This window comes from Schistocerca nitens, chromosome 1 (genome assembly GCF_023898315.1).
Source record: "Schistocerca nitens isolate TAMUIC-IGC-003100 chromosome 1, iqSchNite1.1, whole genome shotgun sequence".
Taxonomy (NCBI): Eukaryota; Metazoa; Arthropoda; class Insecta; order Orthoptera; family Acrididae; genus Schistocerca; species Schistocerca nitens.
Window position 1 is genome coordinate 186,280,118 of NC_064614.1, and position 23,578 is coordinate 186,303,695.

General features: G+C 37.8%; 1 protein-coding gene across 5 annotated transcripts in view; it reads left to right on the forward strand.

The window, feature by feature from the left end:
• Nucleotides 1-1,552: 1,552 nt before the first annotated feature.
• Nucleotides 1,553-23,578, forward strand: part of LOC126244977 (uncharacterized) — a 118,298-nt gene continuing 96,272 nt past the window's right edge. For 2 of the 5 annotated variants that reach the window (XM_049948280.1, XM_049948282.1), the window contains exons 1-2: nucleotides 1,594-1,671; nucleotides 3,622-4,003. In XM_049948280.1, coding sequence (XP_049804237.1) covers nucleotides 1,623-1,671; nucleotides 3,622-4,003 — 431 coding nt within the window. In that variant the 5' untranslated portion in view covers nucleotides 1,594-1,622. Of the gene's footprint in view, nucleotides 1,672-3,621; nucleotides 4,004-23,578 lie in introns of all 5 variants that reach the window. The other 3 variants (XM_049948283.1, XM_049948284.1, XM_049948281.1) reach the window with 3 other exon arrangements.

Sequence of the window (23,578 nt, forward strand, 5' to 3'; positions counted from 1 at the left end):
CCTGAGCACTAGGCCATCCCCTAACACTGGACTCACAGGTAACTGGAGGAGCCTCACCTTAAATCTCTGCTGTACAGTGTCATTACAACTGGAGGGCAACTTTCAGTTTGTGGTCGGCATTGTGAATAGAGAAACGGGACACAGGTAGTCCAAGCCCTGTCCACAGAAGCCTAACATTTTGACATCTGGAATTCATTGTTTCTAAAAGTTGTAGAGACAATGCCATGTTTAAGCCTGTTGAAATTCTGAGAGTTTGCCAACAAATAAGCCTTCCCGAGAGGAGATGTTTACTTTATGTCTGCTGTCTGAATTCTCAATGTGGATTGGTGAATACATTTTAACTGCAATATAGCTTAGTGCAATAAGCTGGAATTTTCTGCATTATTCATTCCCTAATGTTTCTAAATGTAGTACTACATATAAAGAAATTTCCATGTGGATCTTGCAACCCTGTTTTGAGTACAAAGAAGAGTTCTTTTTCTGGTGCCAAAGCTTCTAATCTCCAGAAAAAACAATACTGAAACATTTGGCTTACTAATCAGTTCTTTATATATTGTTACATTATTTGCATTTAGGTTTTGAAAACCACAACAGGACACATTTTTTATCACACACATAAAAAAGCTTTATTCAAACAGTACATAGTGACATTCATCTCCCAACAGTAACCACTGTATTACATAATTAGTAAATAGCCTACATAGTAATAGATTGTGAGCAATTAATGAGAATTTAAAAGAAAATCTGCCAGTTGCTTTGCTTTGTACGTAAGATACTAATCTGCATTGTTTTTGTGTAAGTTGAGAATATTGTTCGTCACTGATAAGTAAAATAAACCTCTTATTAATGATAGTAGCTAATGTAATCTGCAGGCAAGTTATTACAGCTGCATCTTTGTGGTGACTCATTTCATAGCCTTCCATTATAGTGCTACTTAAAGAACGTAACATGTGAATAAATGATTCTGTTCTTTTACTTCATTTTAGTTGCTGTTGCACTTTGTGCTGTACTGATTTATTAGTCCTATTCATCCTTTCTTTGTAGAAAAGTAGTTTTGAACCACATCTCAATGAATGAATAGATGTACAAGTTCGAGTACTGAGCCTAACATGGTGAGAACACATTACTATGAGGCATATTATGGTTTGACTTAACAGTAGCATAAAACATTTAGTGTTTGTTTAATAAATATTAAGTGACATTGCTGCAGTGTGAACAAAAAGTGTGCAGGTCAATATGTTATTATTATAATGTTTTCACACACACAAATAAATCTTTAATTTTTAAGTATTCCCCTTGTTTCAGCATTTTTCACATCAGCTGTAAATCTTTTATTTAATTCAAAGAGCTCAGGTGATTTGTTCAGGTGCTTAACTTCTCACGTGATTAATGTCATTACTCAGGCAAGAATACTTTTCACATATATTTTTGCATGCATCACAGCATTTCAAGGATTCACCAGTGTCAAAAAGCTGCAGGAAGCCCTATGACTGTGTTACATGATGAGTTATGTGTGGCAAATAGGATATTCTTAGCTGTGACTATAGGTGGGGGCAAGGAACTTCACAGGTTTCACAGCTGTTGTGGACTTGCAGGTGGCTGCACTCCATACTGAGCTGGGTATGGAGTGCAGCATATCAGGTAAAATGATGTACAACAAATTATCAAAGGGTAATGCAAGTTATAGGAATAATGTATCTGTGGCTCTGTGACAGCTTTGATGATACATAATTCCCATTGAGAAAAGTTTAGAACTCTGAATTTGTGAATAGAATGTGTTATTTCATAGGGAATTTTTGTGGATGTTTAGTGTGTCCACATAAATTATTACAGAAGTAACTATACTGCCATATTAGTCTCACTGTTTGGTTTTGCCTAATTGTGTATGGCAATAAGCTGTTTTTAATAAAATTATGCAACACAATCAAGCACTTGTTTTTGTATTATGATTGTGTCTGTTACATTTAACAATAACATAGTGTCTAATATTTGCAGTAGCTTATGGTAGCACTAATTTATTATGTAAATTGTAATGCTACATTACGTTAAACTGCATCTACATTGAGAACCTATAGGGACTGGAATTGGTATATGTAATATTTAGAGGTATAACAACAATATGAAAAGCATACATTACTATTCATTACATGAATCTTGTTTTCAGTATGCCTGTCTGCCACTCAATGCCTCCTCTATGTGACCAGTAGCAGTTTACCCTTTTCATATTGTTGTTATTCAATCCCAGATTTTCCATTGTTTGATTTTGATATTAAAAAATATATAGGTATTTTTGTACTATATAATATATACATCAAAAGATGCTGCTTTCAGAAGTCTGTTGCTATTAATTATATTAAGTAAGTTTATTCAGGGTTGTACAGATCTCTTACTTACTTTACTGAGGCTAGTAAAGTCTTTGCAAAAATTACAATTTTTTTCTGTGGAAAAACTGCTATTGCTTACTATGAATTTATCCTGTAAGTATACATTCTTACACATGATTATAAATATCTCAATTACTTGAAGAGTCACCAGCAGAGTGTTCAGATGCATGTCTTGTAGGAAGGAAGGAAGATTAGAGTCCAGTTGACCTAATTTATGGGCCAGCATTTTATGCAATAAAGAAATTTTATTAGTTCTCACATAATATCCCCAGAATATTATTAATATTATTATGAAGGCAGCTAAAAGTATGAAATTGGTATTTTACTTACAGGACAATGAGCAATTGCTTACAACAAAAGCAGTTTCTGCAGAAACTCAGTATCTCTATTTCATTACCACATTAATGTAGACGGCACTGAATGTTAACTTTAATGTTTCAAAAATCTTCTTAATTTTATTTTCTATAAATTATTAATATAAAAAGAGACCAGAGTTGTTGATAAACTCTGTAATTAACATTCTCTCATTGTGATTTCAGGGTTATATTTGAACATACGTCTTTTAGTGAAGCTTTTTTCAGTTTCATACTATTTTTGCAAAATAATTAGGCAATTCTTTTCAGTTGACTGTGTTGCAATCATGCTCCTGTAAAACGAGTATTGTTGGGACCATAGGTAGCGGGAAAAAAAAATAAAAATAAAAACTCCAATTTCTAATACTTGGAATTAATTTGCATTTTTTTTTAAATTTATGCACAGTTTGCATTTTGTATGCTCTTTATTATGTAAAGGCAGTATGTCTAGGGGTATCATGGTTGTAGTTGATAAAATCCTTCTGTATCTCAAGCGTTTTGGCAGAATACTGTGTATGAATAGTGATCCATTGCCATCCAAAATGGGATGAATTCTGATAGCCTTTTTTCAGTACAAGTAGTCTGTTAAGTTGTTTGTTTTCAATAAGTGAGAATACATGTATGTATAGGGCAATTGTTTTGGTCAGAATTGTGATCCGTTTTCCAAAATCAATTTCCTTGAATAGTATTTCTCTAAATTTCAAAATAAAGGTGTTCACCAATATACTCAAAAATGTAATGTTGTAGGTAATCCTTCCCTCCCTTTATTTTACCCTTATTACTTATGCTATCAAAACTAGGTCTCTTTAATATTTGTAGATGTGTTATCAATACAAGCCACTTTAAGACTGAAACTAACAAATTTCATAATTTTATAATTTCAGCAGGACTCACATTTCAGACGCTGCTGTCATTATTGTTGCTGCTTAGTGTGAACGGTACAGATGAAAGTATCTCACCCACAGCTTCTTTCAGCACTGTTCGTCAGGATGATATTTGTGCCAACTACAATGGACGCCGCCTATATCTTGAGTTGGGTGAACGAGGTATCTTGACAGCTCAGAATGTCTCTTCATCACTAGTGAATAATGGAAGGCCTTCCTACACTGGCAGTACTGCTGGAACTGTACCTGGATATCGGAACACTAGCTCACATGAACAGTGCCGGCTTGAACTGATCACTTGCCCATCATGTGTAGTCAGCATCACTTTTCGACAACTGGGCCTGCCCCACAGTTGTGGTGGAGCCAATCTTGTTATTGACAGGTACTCATACTTGAAAAGCCAAAAATTATTTGTATTATACCTAGTTCACTGCTGTAGTTAGAAAACAGAAATCAGCTGTGTACACACATGTAGATAGTGTGCCTCCACGGCAACTGGGCCTGCTCCACAGTTGTGTTAAGACCTTTCTTGTTATCAATGGGTTGTCATCTAGATCTACATCTACTCTGGGATTGACATGTAAGTGTTTGGCAGAAGGTACATAAAACCACTTCTAGACTATTTCTTGACTGTTCCACTTTTGAATAGCGTGTGGAAAAAAAAAAGAATGCCTAATTCTCTCAATGTGAGCTCTGATTTCTCTTATTTTATTATAATTATCATTTCTCTGTATGTAGGTTAGAGCCAAAAAAATATTACGGTAATCAGAGTGGAAAATTGGTGACTGAAATTTTGTGAAAAGACCTACTCAAAATAAAAAAAAAAAACTTCTGTTTTAATGATTGCCACCCTAACTCGCTTATCATATCCATGACATGTATCTGCTCTATTTCACAATAACACAAAATAATCTTCCCTTCGAGAACTTCTTACATGTCTTCCATTAATACTCCAGAAAACTAAATAACAGCAATGTCTGTAAACAATCTAAGAAGCTATTGGGCTGGAACAGCCATATGTTATTTGTAGTGTATGTAGTTTACTGTTATAGCTAGAAAACAAAAGTCAGCTGTGTAGATGCCAGCATGTAAAGCGCCTCCATGCAAAACAGTAGAACCTACCTACTTTATAGATGAAGATTAAAGTTTGGCATAGACTGGCTCTGATGTTATTTGATGCCACAATTTTAATACTGCCATGTAAGCTGTTAGTAAGGGCTTTGAGATACCTGAAGATAATCTTAAGGTCGAAATTGGTCATGGATAAAAAATTATTTGGCAGCAGCTCTTGGTGAATGAAATGCAACTTTCTTCAAAAACATGGATAACCTATGACAAAAGTGAAGCAAAACATCAGTTAATGCAGTGGTGCCACTGAACCTAACTAAAGCTGAAAAAATTTCCTGGATTTTAGCCCGTCATGTAGAGTCACTGTTTTCCTGATTTGAAAAATTTCGTTTATTTAAGTTTGCAGCTAGATGCTATTCCTGCCATTACAGTCATCAACTGACCTAAACAAGAGAATTTATGTGTGTCATATATCTGTGAACTGGATAAACTTTGTTCAGCATTTTATCATTTTTTAACTGTTTGCATGGAGACTGGGAATCAGTCAAGCATTTTCCTAAATGAGTATTTAAAACTACCTAAAAACCATACACAGGCTGGCTGTTTGTTAGTCCGCTGGATGGATTCAATCCAAGCCAGACTCACCTCAGCATCTCACAAGCTAGTGAGCTGCCCATTAAGCTAAATGAGCAAGTAAACCACTCTGCTTCCTCAAGTTGAAAAATGATGGGACAATAAGGACAATAACATGGTTGAGCTCATGGAATATGTTATAGCTGTCACGTACTAGAAAATTATCACCAAGATCAATTACAATCTAAAATCAATGCCAAAGGAAACTGTCATCTGGGATAGTCCTCTTCCAGGTAATGCATATCAACACACTGCTGACTATACCAAGTACAAGATTCAACATGTCTGTTGGGACCTTTTTGACCTCCCACCCTACAGTCCCAGCCTTGCACAAGGTGACTGTAACCTCTTCTTGTCTTAGAAACAATGGCATTGTGAGCAGTAGTTTGAAGATGAGGAGAAACTGCTATTGTCAACTGGTTCATTTACCAGGCAGACAACTTCTATGCAGAGGGCTGAAGACACTAGTGAAACATTACAGAATTATGAAAAGGATAGTTGCTACTCATCATATAGCGGAGACACTGTGTTGCAGATAGGCAAAAAAAAGACTATCAGAAAACTAACTTTTGGCCAACAAGGCCTTCATCAGAGATAGAACATATACACACAGTGTAGCCCCAGCAGCCAGAGACTGTGGTCATATGAGCACCAGTTGTGTTTGCTTGAGTGTGTTGTGTATATTTATCTCCAATGAAGGCCTTGTTGGCCGAAAGCTCATTTTCTGACAGTCTTTTTGTTGTTCCTATCTGCGACTTAGCACCTCTACTATATGGTGAGTAGCAACTATCCTTTTCTTAGTATTGTTACATTCCATCCTGGATTTTCCATTATTGAAATGCTACAAAAAATGCTCAGAAGTGATCATATGTAACGTTAAGGCGGTCTGTAGAAAACTAGGAAATCACCAGTAAATGCTCTTTCTAATGAATATACATTTTTTGTGATCAAACAGTCCTTACTTTTCAAATACATGTGCCAAAGTTATTTTCATATTTTTAGGATACAAATCAAAGTTTTTTTGATAATGCAAAAATTGTCTCACTGGTTGACCAAAGATACATGACAGGAATCTGGAAAATCCATTGTACCTCATTAGCTACTCCTGTAAATTAGCATAATACTGGGATACTTAGTTTCAAAATTCTTGTTGGCACTGTAAGGAGCAATGTTCACTGTAAAATAAGCCCTCTCCTTACATAAGCTTTGTTCTAAACATTAATCAGAGTTCTCACATGATTGTTAGGAGTGTAGTAGCTGACGAACTGCAGTGTAGTTTGATTACAAAGAACAAACTCTTTGAAAATAGCAAATTTTTCTGCTAATGCTCAGTGTTTAAAGTGTGGAGAGGCTGTGATAAAAAAGTCCAGTAACAAATAAAAAATTTCACCCATCTTTAAACATAGTTTTTATATACATAACAGAAACAATTAATAATACTTTTGTCCTTGTGCAAATGTTTCCCATCCAAGAGGGATCGGAGGTGTAGAACATGATCTGGGAGTCCATTGACTGCTACCGCAAAACTGTTTGTAGTTAACATGTAGACAAAAATATGTTAACATGTAGACAAAAACAACAGTGATCTTACCCTACTGTTACCCGCACTAGAATTGAGTTTACTGTGCAGTTTCACTCCCTATGATTCTAGTAAAGCCAACCAGTACCCTTAAGACATAGAAGGAGGTCCTTTACTAGCTCTACAAACCAAATATTTTGTCTTTTGCCTTCTAGAGCTTCGCAATGGAAGATTAGATGTAGATCTGTTTCATCCTCCTCATCACATAGTCTACACTTAGTGGCTTCTTCCACAATACTCTTCATGTTAAAGTGTTCCTTAAAGTTCCCGTGGCCAGTCATGACTCCTACCATGAGTTTAATCTGTTTCCTGTTCAAGTACAGTATTACAGAACACCTCTTGAAACATGGCTTCTGCATCATTAGCTTGCCACATTGTTGTTTTTGGATCAGAGTTCAGTATTCTACTCTCCAATCCTCTGACAAGGCCTTTTTGGTTCTGTGCCATATAATCTTAAACAGTCTTTGGAGGGGCATGCTGAAGAAGTTTTAGTACCCATTTTGACACCTTACGGATATCTTGGGCACCATTTCCTTAAGCCAATCCACTATTCCCATTCCCTCACAGACAAAGATAAGAGCACCTTTGTCCAGATAGACCCTTCTGAATTTGGGGTCTGGACTTGTGCCCTCCCCAATCTTTTCAAAGGGAGCTAGGCGAACTAGTTCCATTTTCTATGGATTGACATTGACCACAGGATGTCCCTGTTGGATAACAGCCATCCTGAAAACCACAATTACAGTACTATAGGTCTAAAAAAATCTTGTGCACCCAAACGCATTTCACCTCAATTACATGGCATCTTCAGTGGGTCTCTTATTAGCATCTAATTCATCATTTCTTAGCCAAACAGCTTTCTCTCTGGTGCAATCTGGTTGAAAGTTTGCACTTTTTCTTTTTGTCACTGTTTTCAATATATAGCAATTTAACTACCATTTTTATGTAATTGTTTCCCCTTCTTGGACTGGTCTGTTGCCCAATGCAATGGTGGAAACAAGTTCCATCAATTCCACCCCCAATGTATGAGTGTTTCATATCTCATCAAGTCTCTCAGTTTTTGTTTATTTTCCACATCCTCCATTTTGGATCCCTGAGAAATAGGGATCTATTCAGTTGACACTATGGAACCTTAGGCAGTGCAAGGGTAATTACTCAGTGTGGTCGTCCACTATCCCCGAGGCTCTGTTAACTACACATCTTCCCACGTGCTGCACACCCCTTGGCACAGATAACATCACAGCTTGGGATGGATATCTGGGAAATTAAGGAAGGACTATGGGATTGAATATGAGAGAGTTGGGACATTGTGGGATACTTTTCATTTGGCCCATCTGCTGAGGCATGTCCAGTATGAGAAACTCTGCCAGCAGCTGTGCTACAGCCAGCATATCCCAAAGCTTCGTGCAGACAGAGGAATTTTTCTGCTTGCATGTAAGGACTTCAACAAGGCAGTGTCTCATGATGAGGATTGGCAGTCTTGATCACAGTTTGATCTACTTGAACAGATAAGCAGTTTGCACTCTACTATCATCATCGGATCTGTAAGGAGAAAATTAAAGTAAGGGTATCTCAGAACCATTGAAACCCGAACATGATGAATCTATTAAATACACATGGAAAACATTTGGTGCGACGGTCGGTAAAAAGTCAAACTGTCTGTGCATGCTTTACACCTACCTTCACTGTATACAAGAGCCTGAAAACTATTTGTGTGGTCAGCGAGAAAGTGATGAAGAACATGCTGAGCATAATTTCCAGTCTGTCTGTGCATGCCTTACACCTACTTTCACCATGTACAAGAACCTGGAAACTATTTCTGCAGTCAGCCAGAAAGTGATGAAGAACATACTGACCATAATTTCCAGTCTGCAACTCCACATTACTCATTGTGCTCACTGAAAGAAAATATTCCTACTTGCTATTTACTCAGCAGGATCAGGAATAAAGATTATAAATCAAAGTTTCAAGTTTTGACTGATTGAAATTAGATGTGTTCAAAAAGTAAGGTGACTTCATATATTCATCAATATTCATGTTGTACACTTCAAAGTAATCCCCCTCAGATACAACACACATGTGCCAATGCTTCTTCCAATCCTCAAAGCACTTCTCATAAGCCCTTTTTGGTACAGCCATGAGTACTTCCAGTGATGCAGTTTTTATTTCCTCAGTCATGAAAATCTTTATCCTTTCATTGGTCTCTTCAGTTTTGGGAACAGGAAAAAGTCGCAGATTGCCAAATCCGGTAAATATTGTGGCTGAGACATGGTTGTTGTGTTGTTTTTGGTCAAAAAATCTCTCACAAGCAACGATGAAGAAGCAGGTGCATTGTCGTGATGCAAAAGCCATGAATTGTTTTTCCACAATTCTGGACTTTTTTTGCGTGCTGCTTCTCACAAACAGCACATAACGCCAAGGTAATACTCTTTATTGGTTGTAAGACCTTAAGACAAAAATTCATGATGCACTATGCCACGGTAATTGAAAAAAAAAGAAAAACAGTGAGCAAAACTTTGACATTTGATCAAACTTTGCATGCTTTTTATGGTGTTAGCTCTCCAGGATGTTTCTATTGGGATGACTGGGGCTTTGGTTTCAACCATAAACCCATATTTTGTTACCAGTTATGACCCTTTTGAGCAAATCAGGACAATCATTGACATGATTCAAGAGCTCCTGAGCAGTGCTCATGCGACGGTTCTTCTGATCAGAACTGAGAAGTTTTGGAACAAACTTCACTGACACATGTCTTATGCACAAAACATATGAAAAAATTGTACAACATAAGCTGACCAATATGCCAACATCCTCAGCAACTTCTCTTAACAGTAATTTGATGATTTTCCAAAACAATTTTCTTCACAGCTTTGACATTATCATCTGTTGTTGATGTGCTGGGGCGTCCAGTGTGGGGTTCGTCATTAGCATCTTCTCAGCCATGTTGGAAGAGCATGTATCACTTGTAAACATTTTTATTTTGCGTGTTTTAGAGCACTTGATTCTATTTTCCACACAAAATTTGATGCAAATTCTTTGCTCCAATTTTTATAATAATCGAAAATCGCCAAACACACTAAAACACATCTAACCTTTCTATCTGTCAAAAACAAATGAAGTACGCTAGTATGCTGTGCACTTGAAACTGAACATTTGTTCAGGACATGTGTACCAACATTACAAAAAAAAAAAAAAAATATATCAATAATCGGATGTACATTGCCCGCACAATTTGAAAAGTCATCTTACTTTTTGAACAGCCCTCGTATACTCAGTAAAAGCTCAAATGCACAAAATATAATAAAATTCCTAATGATAATAATAATAATAATAATAATAATAATAATGTCTCTATCGCAGAAACAGTACTATTAACAGTTCAGAGGTGACCTCTAAGGGAAGTTACAGGTAAAATGGTCTATTGCCTTCACTTCTAACCACCGAAAGTTAATTGCTTGCCTTAAAAGCAAAAATTAATCTTGTCACTTGTCATGCAATTTTTTCAACATTACAGCAGCGCACAAACAGTTACTGCCATGAAATCTAAGTGATCCAGAATGTTGTACAGACCTCACGAGCTCACTTCCTACTTTTATCGAAAACGCTTTTGGTAGGTGCCTAGCTCTGATATCATGCAAAGCACAGCACATGCAGGTGTTTGACTGACATGGTCAGATTGATATCTTGGTGCAAAGTGTCTCTCTTCACTGCCTCGCTGGCCATATTTATATACATGTGCAGCGGATAGCCAAAGGGAACATCTGCTTTCAACTGCCTTAGGTACAGGTAGCAGCACCTAAACGGTCCCTTTCTTGGGCACATATTAATTAATCACCATGTTATTCATTAGTTTACAATCTTCTTAGTTTGTATGTAAATAGAGTTAAGTTTGCTTTAGTCAGTGAAAAAGTTTTAGTGCAATTGCATTTAATTTTAGAATGGAACTGACAGTAGAACATGACTTCTGAACTGCCCTTTTATGATTCCTTGTAATGATTGTTATTTACAATAAAGTCTTTAAACTTGGTACAGCTGTATTATTTGATTAATGTAATCAAGTGCTGTAATTAGAACTTTATTATTAATTCAAATAATACTTAATCTACCATGAACAAGGACATTTCTGTTCCAAATTTAGTTTTTAGCAAATAAACTGAAAACTATTAGAGGTAGCTTATTGGTGTCACAGATACTGTTAGATCAAACTGAGACTACACACAAATTTCCATCTTTCTCAGTCCAATGTTTAGCATATTAAAAAAAATGATTTTGACCAAAATATTGCTCTGGTCTAGTTGAGACTTGTAACTTTTGATTGTGACATACATTTGTACATTCTCAACAGTTTCTTACCTTCCAGCTTCATTATTTAATGTCACTTATTTTTTTCTTAAAATAATATATTTAGCAAAACATGTTCATTTGGTCATTCTGAGACTTCACAATCTTAACGTTAATATACTGAAAAAGTTTGGAAAAGTTATTTTAAGTTTTAATTTCACTCTTAGATTATGGTGCAATCTTTTGTATGCTAAGCATAGGCACTTTATGATGACATGACGCTAGTAGTAGTATGTACTATTAGCACACATCATCATAACACGCCTGTTCTTATCATACAAAGGATATATGTATACACTTAATATAGTAGATTTTTTACAAAACATGTATATAAATAAACATAGAAACATGAAATAACATTTTTGATTATTACAAAATTAATTTTGTGATTTAGAATTTTCATTCTTTACCTGAAAGAGAAACACACAAAAACATTACACCTTTCAGTACTTACACACTTAATCACAATTGTAGGCACTGTGGTGTGTGTCCTTATGAACCACTTTCACTAAAACATTTAAGGTAGAGGGTGGGAAGTCCCAATGGTTGATGTGTTCCTTGGCTCTATTACAGAAAAGAAAATGGGAGGAGGCACTTTGGTTGGTGCCCTTCTTGCTTTCTTTTCCAATACAACTGTGCATTCTACATTATACAATGTACTTTGCTTCTGCTATTTTTCCCCAAAATTTGAGGCTTTAATGAAACAAATTGGTTACACATGTATTTTACATTGATGGCCACTACTTTCTTCCATCTTTTGGGCAGTGTACGAGTCCTGCATTGAAAAAATTGTTCATATTTTGAAGCGATCCATGAATCGATCCAATTTGTGACTTCTTCATGAAATCGGAAGTGTTGGTCAGCCAGGCCATGTGCCATTGATCTAAACAGCTGATAGTCAGAGGGAGCAATGTCTGGAGAATACGGTGGGTGGGGTAGGACTTCCCATTTTAACATTTCCATTTCCTTTGTTCTGCTTTGGACAAATCACCTTCAGCTATTGGATTTATTACTTTAGCAGAACCATCCTAGTTAATTTCAGTTTCGAGTTCTGAAGATTCATCATTAGAGGCTGGTTCCACCTTAACTTTCACATAATCCTTATCATTAGATTCCAGTTTTAACTGTCTGTTACCAGCAATTAACAAATATTTTAAATGTTCTTGACTTAACTAATTGATCTTGATGAGCGATGCTGGCACAGTATACCAGAAAACATGATGCAATGCATTGCGACGTAATGCAGGTGCAGTAGCAGCAATGTGGCGATGAGGATAGTAGCGAGTATCATCTGCTGCCATAGTGCCAGGGGGCTGGGCACCAGTGAGTGAGCACAGTAGCTTGCTGGTAACTTGTAGGTCCACACAGCTCTGTGATGATGCACCACCTTCTTCTAACCTCAACACTGGTGGTAGCCATGATGTAGTGTTATCTTCTTACCTTCTTCCATCACATTCAAGTTACTGTGGCTAACATTCTGTATTTAGTTTCGACACTCGTGAGCAAATTTTAACACTGTCCTCACACTGGCTTCAGCATATTTCACTTCGCTATGCTGTTAATGCCTACCGAGTTCCCTGTTTCGTATCGATCTCTTTCAGTGTTCAGTTTCCCAGCCGATGCACCATATATGAAGTGGAGGGTAAGTAATCAAACTGGTCATTGATTTTTGTTAGTTGTTAATGAAAAGACATCTAAATTGTCTGTGCATGCTTTACACCTACCTTCGCCATTTACAAGAGCTTGAAAACATTTTTTGTGGTTAACCAGAAAATGATGGAGAATGTACAAACCATAATTTCCATTATGCAAGTCTGCATTTCTCATTGATGAAAGAAAATGTTCCTAATTGCTATTTATTCAGCGGGATCAGGAACAATGACTATAAATTAAAGTTTTGAGTTTTAACTGATTAATATTCAGTAAAAGTTCACATGCACAAAATATAATAAAATTCCTGATAATAATAATAATAATGTCCCTATTGGAAACAGTACCATTAACAGTTCAGAGGCGACCTCTAAGGGAAGTTCAAAGTAAAATGGTCTATTTCCATGACTTCGAATCACCGAAAGTTAATTGCTCACCTTAAAAGTGGAAATTAAACTCACCACTTGTCACACAATTTTGTCAGCATTATGGATGATACACAAACATTTACTTCTGTGAAATCCAAGTGATCCAGAATGGCATACAGTCCTCGTGAGTTCACTTCCTACTTTTACCGAAAATGCTTTTGGTAGGTGCCTATCTCTGATATCATCCGAAGCACAGCACAAGCAGGCATTTGACTGACATGGTCAGATTGATATCTTGGTGCTCTCCTCACTGCCTCTTTGGCCATATTTATAGATGGGTGCAGCAGATTGCCAAACGGAACATCTGCTATCAACCACCTTAGGCACAGGTAGTGGCATATAAATGGTCCCTTTCACAGACACATAGTAATTATTAGTTCTATTGTTCAACAGTTTAAAATCTTCTAAATTTTTATATACATAGAGTAAAGTTTGCTTTAGTCACTGAAAAAAGTTTTAGTTTGACTGCATTTAAACTTTGCCAGCTATAATTTTTAGACTGCAACCAACAGTATAGTAGCTCATGACCTTTGAACTGTGTCCTTATAATTCCTTGTAATGATTGTTATTTATTATAAAGTCTTGAAACTTAGTACAGCTTTATTATTTAATTAATGTAATTAAGTGCTATAATTAGAACTTTCTATTACAAACTCAAATGATATTTAATCTACCACAAATAAGGATGTTTTCATTCCAGATTTGGTTTTTTAGTATATTACTTGAAAACTATTAGACATAGCTTATTGGTGTCACATATATAAGGTTTTTAGATCAAACTGAGGCTATATACGAATTTTCATCTTTCTCAGTCCAATGTGTAGTGTCTTCAATTTTTTCATAAAAACAACGATTTTGACCAAAATATTGCTCTGATTGAGCTGAGACTTGTAACGTTTGATTGTGACATACATTTGCACATTCTGAACAACTTTTAGCCTTCTAGCTTCATTATTTGGTGCCACTTATTTTTTTCTTTGATCATCGTGAAACTTTACAATGTTAACACTAATATACTGAAGCATACAGTGACAAAGTTTGGAAAAGTTATTTTAATTTTTAATTTCACTCATAGATTATGGTGCAATCCTTTGTGCATGAAGCACAGGCGCATTATGATGACATGGCGCTAGTAGTAGTGAATTGAGGTACATCCCAGCACACTTGCTCGCCTCTGTACCTCTTCCAATGGTACAGCAATTGTTTTGCCTCAGTGTAAGGTAATTACCTTGAAAAAGTAGGGATGCAAGGGACACACAGTTATAAACTGAATTTATTAAAAACATGTGTGATATTTAAATAATGATTAAATGTTACAAATCTTGGCATTAGTGGTGCTGGTGGGTTGCCCAGAGACTTACTTGTGATAAGTAAATATTTATGAAGAGCATCTAAATGTCAGAAACTGTACCCAAAAGTAAGGTTCACACATGTACCAGTCACATATAATAATCATTTTAATGAAATTATAAAAGAAAATGCAGTGCAGTTATAAACTTCTGAATGTAACAAAGAAGTGTGATTTAACTGCAAATAAAAGCAAACATACAGGGCTATTACAAATGATTGAAGCGATTTCATAAATTCACTGTAGCTCCATTTATTGACATATGGTCACGACACACTACAGACACGTAGAAAAACTCATAAAGTTTTGTTCGGCTGAAGCCGCACTTCAGGTTTCTGCCGCCAGAGCGCTCGAGAGTGCAGTGAGACAAAATGGCGACAGGAGCCGAGAAAGCGTATGTCGTGCTTGAAATGCACTCACATCAGTCAGTCATAACAGTGCAACGACACTTCAGGACGAAGTTCAACAAAGATCCACCAACTGCTAACTCCATTCGGCGATGGTATGCGCAGTTTAAAGCTTCTGGATGCCTCTGTAAGGGGAAATCAACGGGTCGGCCTGCAGTGAGCGAAGAAACGGTTGAATGCGTGCGGGCAAGTTTCACGCGTAGCCCGCGGAAGTCGATGAATAAAGCAAGCAGGGAGTTAAACGTACCACAGCCGACGGTTTGGAAAATCTTACGGAAAAGGCTAAAGCAGAAGCCTTACCGTTTACAATTGTTACAAGCCCTGACACCCGATGACAAAGTCAAACGCTTTGAATTTTCGGCGCGGTTGCAACAGCTCATGGAAGAGGATGCGTTCAGTGCGAAACTTGTTTTCAGTGATGAAGCAACATTTTTTCTTAATGGTGAAGTGAACAGACACAATGAGCGAATCTGGGCGGTAGAGAATCCTCACGCATTCGTGCAGCAAATTCGCAATTCTCCAAAAGTTAACGTGTTTTGTGCAATCTCACGGTTTAAAGTTTACGGCCCCTTTTTCTTCTGCGAAAAAAACGTTACAGGACACGTGTATCTGGACATGCAGGAAAATTAGCTCATGCCACAATTGGAGACCGACAGCGCCGACTTCATCTTTCAACAGGATGGTGTTCCACCGCACTTCCATCATGATGTTCGGCATTTCTTAAACAGGAGATTGGAAAACCGATGGATCGGTCGTGGTGGAGATCATGATCAGCAATTCATGTCATGGACTCCACGCTCTCCCGACTTAACCCCATGTGATTTCTTTCTGTGGGGTTATGTGAAAGATTCAGTGTTTAAACCTCCTCTACCAAGAAACGTGCCAGAACTGCGAGCTCGCATCAACGATGCTTTCGAACTCATTGATGGGGACATGCTGCGCCGAGTGTGAGAGGAACTTGATTATCAGCTTGATGTCTGCCGAAGCACTAAAGGGGCACATATCAAACATTTGTGAATGCCTAAAAAAACTTTTTGAGTTTTTGTATGTGTGTGCAAAGCATTGTGAAAATATCTCAAATAATAAAGTTATTGTAGAGCTGTGAAATTGCTTCAATCATTTGTAATAACCCTGTATATGTTAAATGTACTAGCAGTAATTTACAATACGTAATGTTCAATATGTTTGAAAATACAAAAGACAAGAGATAACATATATCTAAAAGAAACATCTCACGTAGTGTTAGCAGTTGTCTCATTTCACAGCCAGTCCTTTAGTATGCAGTATGCTAGATTGCAGGACTAGCATGCCTGTGAGAAAGTGTGCAAAGAAGTGTTCATCTTACCCACACCCACAGTGTTGTTCTGAGAGCTAATTTTACTATGTTACTTTCACCTTTGGTAATATCCAACAGTGTACCCATACCTCATTGTTGAACATAGTGTATAGTTCTTGCTTATAACACCTTCCCTTTTTCTTTGATATACATCTTGACTCATTTTACAATCCTGTTGATTCTCCTCCATGATGGGATTTGTGGAACACAGATCATTAACTACATCCTAGTAAGAGAGCCTTTGTGAAGCATGGAATGTATAGAGGAAAACAAGCGACAAGCTAGCTGAAACTCTAAATTGGTCCATGAAATGTGTGTTTGAGTCCTGCTTCAGCATATAATTTTATCTTGTTGCAAATGTAAAATAACTTACACCTGTAGCAAGCATATGTTTCACATAGATGTCAGTAACACAAAGACTGGTTTACAGTGATAAATGAAAATCCTGGGTGGTGTACAAATGATGGAACATATAAAGCATCTACTTACTCTTTATTGGAGCTGTTTAGTTATTAGTAGACCCACAGGAAATAAAATTATTGACTTGTTTGTTCCATTGCTCAGAATAAACTAACACTTTGGATGACTTAAAGTGGTGAAGTATGTGTGCAAACTCCCACTTCTTTAACGATACGACTTACTTGAGATTGTCAGCCGAATTTCCTCGCTGGTTAGCTTGCTGCTGCAACCTCCTTTTCTCTTCTTCTCCCTAGTATATTTGGTAGGACCAGGAATTTCTCAAAACTCTTTATACTAATAAAAAAATAAGCAGACATACGTAGTTTCTTTTGCTTCACTTAACGATTTATATTCAAACATCAAAACTTTTACAAATCTCATGCTCCAGATAAAGAAACACTGTCAAGTAAGTCTCTTCATTTATCCATTTAGAAACAAAGTTCATTTACACAAAAGAGAAAGTCGGCTTAAAATCCAAGTCCATTCTCATCCTGAATCTGAATACACGTCTTGTCCTCTCCAAGTCTAAGACAAGCATTAATTAACAATATTTCAACTGTTGTTCTTTTTTTTCACTACAGTAGTCAAAGTTATAAAACAGCACGGAATAACACAGAAGTTCCTTGAGTCTGCTGTGTTCTTTCATTAAACTTCCATGGCACCACCAGCAAACACTTGTCGGTGCCGTTCGACCACTGTGTCTACAGTCTTCTTACTACACACTTTGGACCTGCACACACAGACAGGAAACACACAGTAGATAGACTCTCTCACACTTAAAATATTGTGTGTTCGAGATGGTCGAAGGCCGAGTGGTTCTAGAATTTACACGGAAATTCTCAAAACACCACAATATGGTTTCTTGTCTTAGGATGAATATGCTAGAGAAGATATCAGCATTGTTTGAAAAATATCTTGAAGTCTTCAGAGCAGTTTAGTATATAAGTATAATTAGGAATTACTTTCCATGTGCAAAGCAAAATGTGTTGGTAGTCACTGAAATGAGGAAAGTATAAACTTGAGTTGTGCTCCAGATAAAATGTAATTTATCTAAATATCTGATACACAAAAAGAATATCACGCTCTGCAGTGTATTTATAGATTTTTTGTGCTGCTACTATTAGTACAATTTGCACATTCTATGAACTCGTAAACGTATGTTGCGGGATGAACCTGCAATTGGCATACAAGAGCTGGCATTTGATAAACTGTAGGCTTGTGGATATTTGTTATGATGATAACAGCATGAAACACAGCATTAGAAAACACAGTCAAACCCGTACTTGTTTAGCAATAAAAATAAGCAGCAAGGCAGTAAGAATGAAAAATGGGAGGTGTAGTGTACAGATTCTGCAGGAAGTGTTCACCTTAATCTTGATGACTGGTCACCATTCACCTTAAGGACAAGGTCAAAGGATCTGAGTAGAACACATGAAATTGAGTTAGATGGATGGAAGTGAATTATATGGGTAGAAGACATGCATATTTTTTGACAGTTGCACAAATGATAAAATTTAAACAGGGCTTTATTTGCTGATTTGTAAAGAAGAGGAGATTAATCTTCTTCATCCATTAAGGGTAAGATCATTAAAGAGGGAGCATAAATTTAGGTTGGACATAAATGGGATGAAAAATTGGCCACTGCTGTTTTTCTTCTTTTGTGTGTGTGTGTAAGGAAAAGTTGGCCAGGTGTCACCCCCCACCCAAAATGTAAATACATTGGCATTTATCTTAATAAATTCAGGGAAACAATTAAAAATCTTAATGTGGATGACCAGATGAGAATTTGAACTCTGCACCACCTGAATGGGAGCCAAGTTTTATTTATTCGTCTAGCTCAATCCTGATGAGACCTTTTTAGTTATCATTATTCTGATTGATTATGTCTGGTGTCTTAAGTTTAGCTATGTCAGTGTCTGTGAGTAATTCATGTTGTGTATAATGTTACACTTGTTGTTGTTGTTGTTGTTGTTGTTGGTGGTGGTGGTGGTTGTGGTGATGGTGGTACTGGTGGTGAAGGCATGCTAAAGTGCACTTATGGTGTTGTTGGCTCTTCCACTCATGCTGTTGTTGGCAATTCATTCCCATTGGTCAAAGCCAACTGGATGATAGTGTATGATAGTCAATGAGAAGTACTGAATCTAATGTCCTCTTTTTGTGGGAAATACAAATGGGTTATTTTTGTTTTCAATATGGAGAGCACAAGATTGACGATTATTGATGCAGCTGTAATCAACTCTATGGTTGTTTACTGGTTTTTGTATTTAATTTCTTGTATAGTATGTTTCACAGAATATCCAGGATTTCTTGGGATATTTTTTGCATTCCAATGTTATAATATGATTTTGAGCTGGTGAAGACAATAAATGTGACTGGAGGAAAATTGGCTGTGGTGATGGACTGATCTGTAGCATAGCTCGGGGTATAGCTTAGACTGAAATTTTACAGTCTGATTGTAAGTTGAGGCTTACTTGTAGTCTTGAAAGCATGTTTAATTGTTTTACGAAGAGAGGGTGCTGGCGTCTCGTCCAACGTGCGTTGTTACCCTCACAGCTTACAGGATTGCTGTCTTTTCTTAAGGGGTTTTTGAGAGAAAAGTGCTTCAGTAGATCTTCAGTCCGATTCTGGATACATACACAGGGGAATGGAGGATCAGATACAACCAAGAGTCTAAGGAACTATACCAACAGCCCAACATAGCAGGAACTGTTAAAGCCAAAAGAGTGCAGTGGGCCAGCCATGTGACCCTGATGGAAGATCACAGATGGCCTCAAAAGCTCCTGAATCTCACACCTACAGGAAAGAGACCCCCTGGGAGACCCAAGAAGCATTGGATGAATGGCCTCCAAGAAGATTTCAACCAAGCTTTAATAGATGTGGACGGATGGCAGATAGCAGCAATGGACAGAATACAATGGAGAAGGAAACTTGTAGTAGCATGTGGTCCACTGGGCCTGATCACGTAGAAGAAGAAGAAGAAGTATAAGAAGAGGTTGTAAGTTGATAAACTTAAGAAATGCACTTGTAACAAAACTGGTTGCAGTGACATAGTGATCTGAAGCATAGCATGAGGTGTAGGTTAAATTGAAATGTTATAGTTTGGTTGTGAGTTGCCTAAGTCAATGAATGTGACTGGATGAAAGCTGGCTGTGGTGACACATGCTTTGTAGCACAGCTCAGTGACCATAACGAAAACATTGTGAGGTACTTTCAGAATGTCACAGTTTCCAAGATCGAACTTAGGCAGGAACATAAAGTTCAGTTCAATTTTTATGTAAAATTCTGCTTTATGTGACAGCATTCAGCATGATATATTCCGCTATGCCATCACATAGTTCCATACACTCGACTTCATGATGATGTTTATTGAATGTTAATTTTCCATTGGGTCTACCATCTTGTATAACCATCCGATTCATGATTTGTCATGTTCACATCCCATCATTCACCACACAAACAGTTACCAACAGCAGCAACCAACAAGAAGAGCACTTTTACCTGAACACAAGGTAAAAGAAGTGGTGAAACCCAATGCCAGCATTTAGCTTATCACTCTCAATTAGCTCCAAGGGTATCCAACAAATATAATATCCCCATCCAATGGATGTATGACCATCAACAGCATCACATTGCGCAGAGGCAAGGAATTTAACTCAGGGTAACCCTTTGCATGACTTCCCTAAATCACTTAAACAAATGCCAAGGTGGTTCCTTTGAAAGGATACAGCTCTAATGACCTCATTGTCAATGGGATGTTAAACTCTAATCTTACTTTCTTCAACCCAGGATACTGGTACAAGATTTGCTGATCAGAAGCATTACACCATCACCTCTCCTCCCCTAAGAGGCCAAATATTGGAACTCAAAAGTTCTGCCACAGTCAGAAGTAGACCCAGCTACCACTGTTAAGTGCCACAACAATTATATGTTATGGAGGTGGATGAAAGGAAGATTAAAAAGGCACTTGATAATTAATCATACAACAGTGCCTCACCAAACAGTTGGAAGGACTGAGTAATCAATAGGCATATAAGAAACACTGAAAACAATGTTAAGTTTTCAGAAAATGTTCTCATTCAATGCCAACAAATACAAAACACACATACACACGTGTGCCTACATTGTCCTGGTCACAGTTGTGCAACACAGTCCAGAAGCTTAGCAACATTTTCAGTCTTGTTTATGTGACTATTTTTGGTTGTTACTTTTCCTCCTCATATTCCACCAAGGAATTTCAATTGAAATTTCAAGCAGTATTCCTATATTGCGTGTCTATATTTTAAGCAGTTTATTTATAAGGAGAAACAAACATGTAACATGGAAAGAATTAAAGAGAGGCTAAGATGTGCTGGCACTAAAGGAAGGGAAAAGTTGTACCTCAGCCAGAATCCTAAAAGAAACAATGACAACCATTGTGATGATGTTCACTACTGATATCAGGGTTTCAAATTCATTGATCTAGGATGATATTAAAAGATGTACTGAAGAGTTGGAGAAGTGAAAATGAGGAAAAGTATGAAAGTAAACAGTTATCTGGTTCCACAGGTAGCCCTGACTTTGATGGGATAGATAATGTTTGTGTCTGGACTGGAGTAGGAGGTGGTGGGAGGAAGTATGGGATGGGTTGAGCATCTATGTCTATTACAGGGGTATGAGCAGGGGTTGTGTAATGATGGATGAGTATATTGTGTAGGTTTGGTGGATGGCGGAATACCATTGTGGGACGGGAGGGGAGGGAAGGGTGGTGGGAAGGACATTTCTCATTTCAGGGCACAAGAAGAGGTAATTGAAACCCTGTACTGAGCTACAAGCAGAATGCTCCTCTGTGCCCAGATGATGGGACTTTGGGAGGTGGTAGGCGGCTGGAAAGATAAGGCACGGAAGATTTGTTTTTGTACAAGGTTGGGAGGATAATACGGTCAGTGAAGGCTTCAGTGAGATTCTCAGTATATTTCGAGAGGGACTGCTCGTCACTGCAGATGTGACAACTACGGGTGGGCAGGCTGAATGGGAGGGACTTCTTGGTATGGGACAGGTGGCAGCTGTCAAAGTGGAGATATTGCTGGTGGTTAGTAGGTTTGTTATGGGCGGAGGTACTGATGTAGCCATCTTTGAGTTGGAGGTCAGCATCTAGGAAGGTGGCTTGTTGGGTTGAGTAGGAGCGGGTGAAGCAAATGGGGGAGACATTGTTGAGGTTCTGGAGGAATTGGATAGGGTGTCCTCACCTTCTATCCATATAGCAAAGATGTCACCTGTTGGGTTGAATAGCCACCAATACCTACTCCAGTCTGGTCACTAACATCACCTATCTCATCAATGGCTGGGCTACCTATGAGACCAGTCATGAGGCCTACAAGCTAAGCTGAAACCACTGTGCTACATTCTATGTAGGCATGATGACCAACAAGCTCTCTGTCCACATGATTGCCCACTGACAAACTGTGACCAAGAAGCAGCTGGATCACCCTGTTGCTGAACATGCTGCCAAGCATGACATCCTTCATTTCAGTGACTGCTTCACAGCCTGTGCCATATGAATCCTTCCCACCAACACCAGCTTTTCTGAATTGCCCAGGTGGGAACTTTCCCTGCAATACATCCCACATTCCCGTAACCCTTCTAGCCTCAACCTTCTTTAGTCACTGTTCTCACCCATCCAGCCCCTTCCCTGTTCCCATTCCAGCACTACACAGCCATCATTCCACCACCACACCCAGTCCTTTTTGTTTCTCTCCTTTTCTGCTCCCCCCCCCCCCTACTCTCCCCTGCCCTCTGTCTAACCTGCAGCACTTCACTGTCTGCCACCCCCACCATACTATATCTCCCCCTCCCCACCCCAGCCTCCTCCTTACCCCCGCCCAGTCACCACTCCCATCATGCACTGGTGCTGCTACTTGTAGTGTGGGTTCAGTTGCCTGAGACTGCACTCATGTGTGTGAGTTGCGTGAGTCAAAAGCTTTAATAGTGAGAGTCTTTTTGTTGTGCCTATCTGCAACTCAGTGTCTCCGCTATATGGTGAGTAGCAGCTTTCCTTCTCATAATAAGAAAGTAAATATATGACAGAAAGAAGATGTAAAATGAACAATATACTGCCAGACACTGGCAATACCTCTACTGCAACACCTGGCCTGGTCGGACAAGAAATCAAAAAGAATATGAAATATCAGACCAAAGGATTGTATTCTTCAGCGTTAAAATGGCTTGTCATTATTATCATAAATAAGGGCAAATTTTCAGGTTAACATGATGGAAATTTCTGAAAACAACTACTATCTACAAGAGTTTTTGATGAGATTTCAATATTACTAAGAGTACTGTCAAATTACAGGGGACATTTCACACCATAATTTTTAGTTATTGTAAGATTAATAGTTTTATATTTGTGGAAACAATATTTTATGGCTACACACATTGACTATTCCATTTTTATGCAAAGTATGTCATTGGCATGTGCAGTAAAATGCCCCAGGGAAGTGTTATAGGACCGCTGTTGTTCTCTATATAATGCAAAGTATGTCATTGGCATGTGCAGTAAAATGCCCCAGGGAAGTGTTATAGGACCGCTGTTGTTCTCTATATACATAAATGATTAGGCAGACAGGGTAGGCAGCAGTCTGCAGTTGTTTACTGATGATGCCATGGTGTACGGTAAGATGTCAAAGTTGAGTGACTGTAGCAAGATACAAAATGAGTTAGAAAAAATTTCCAGTT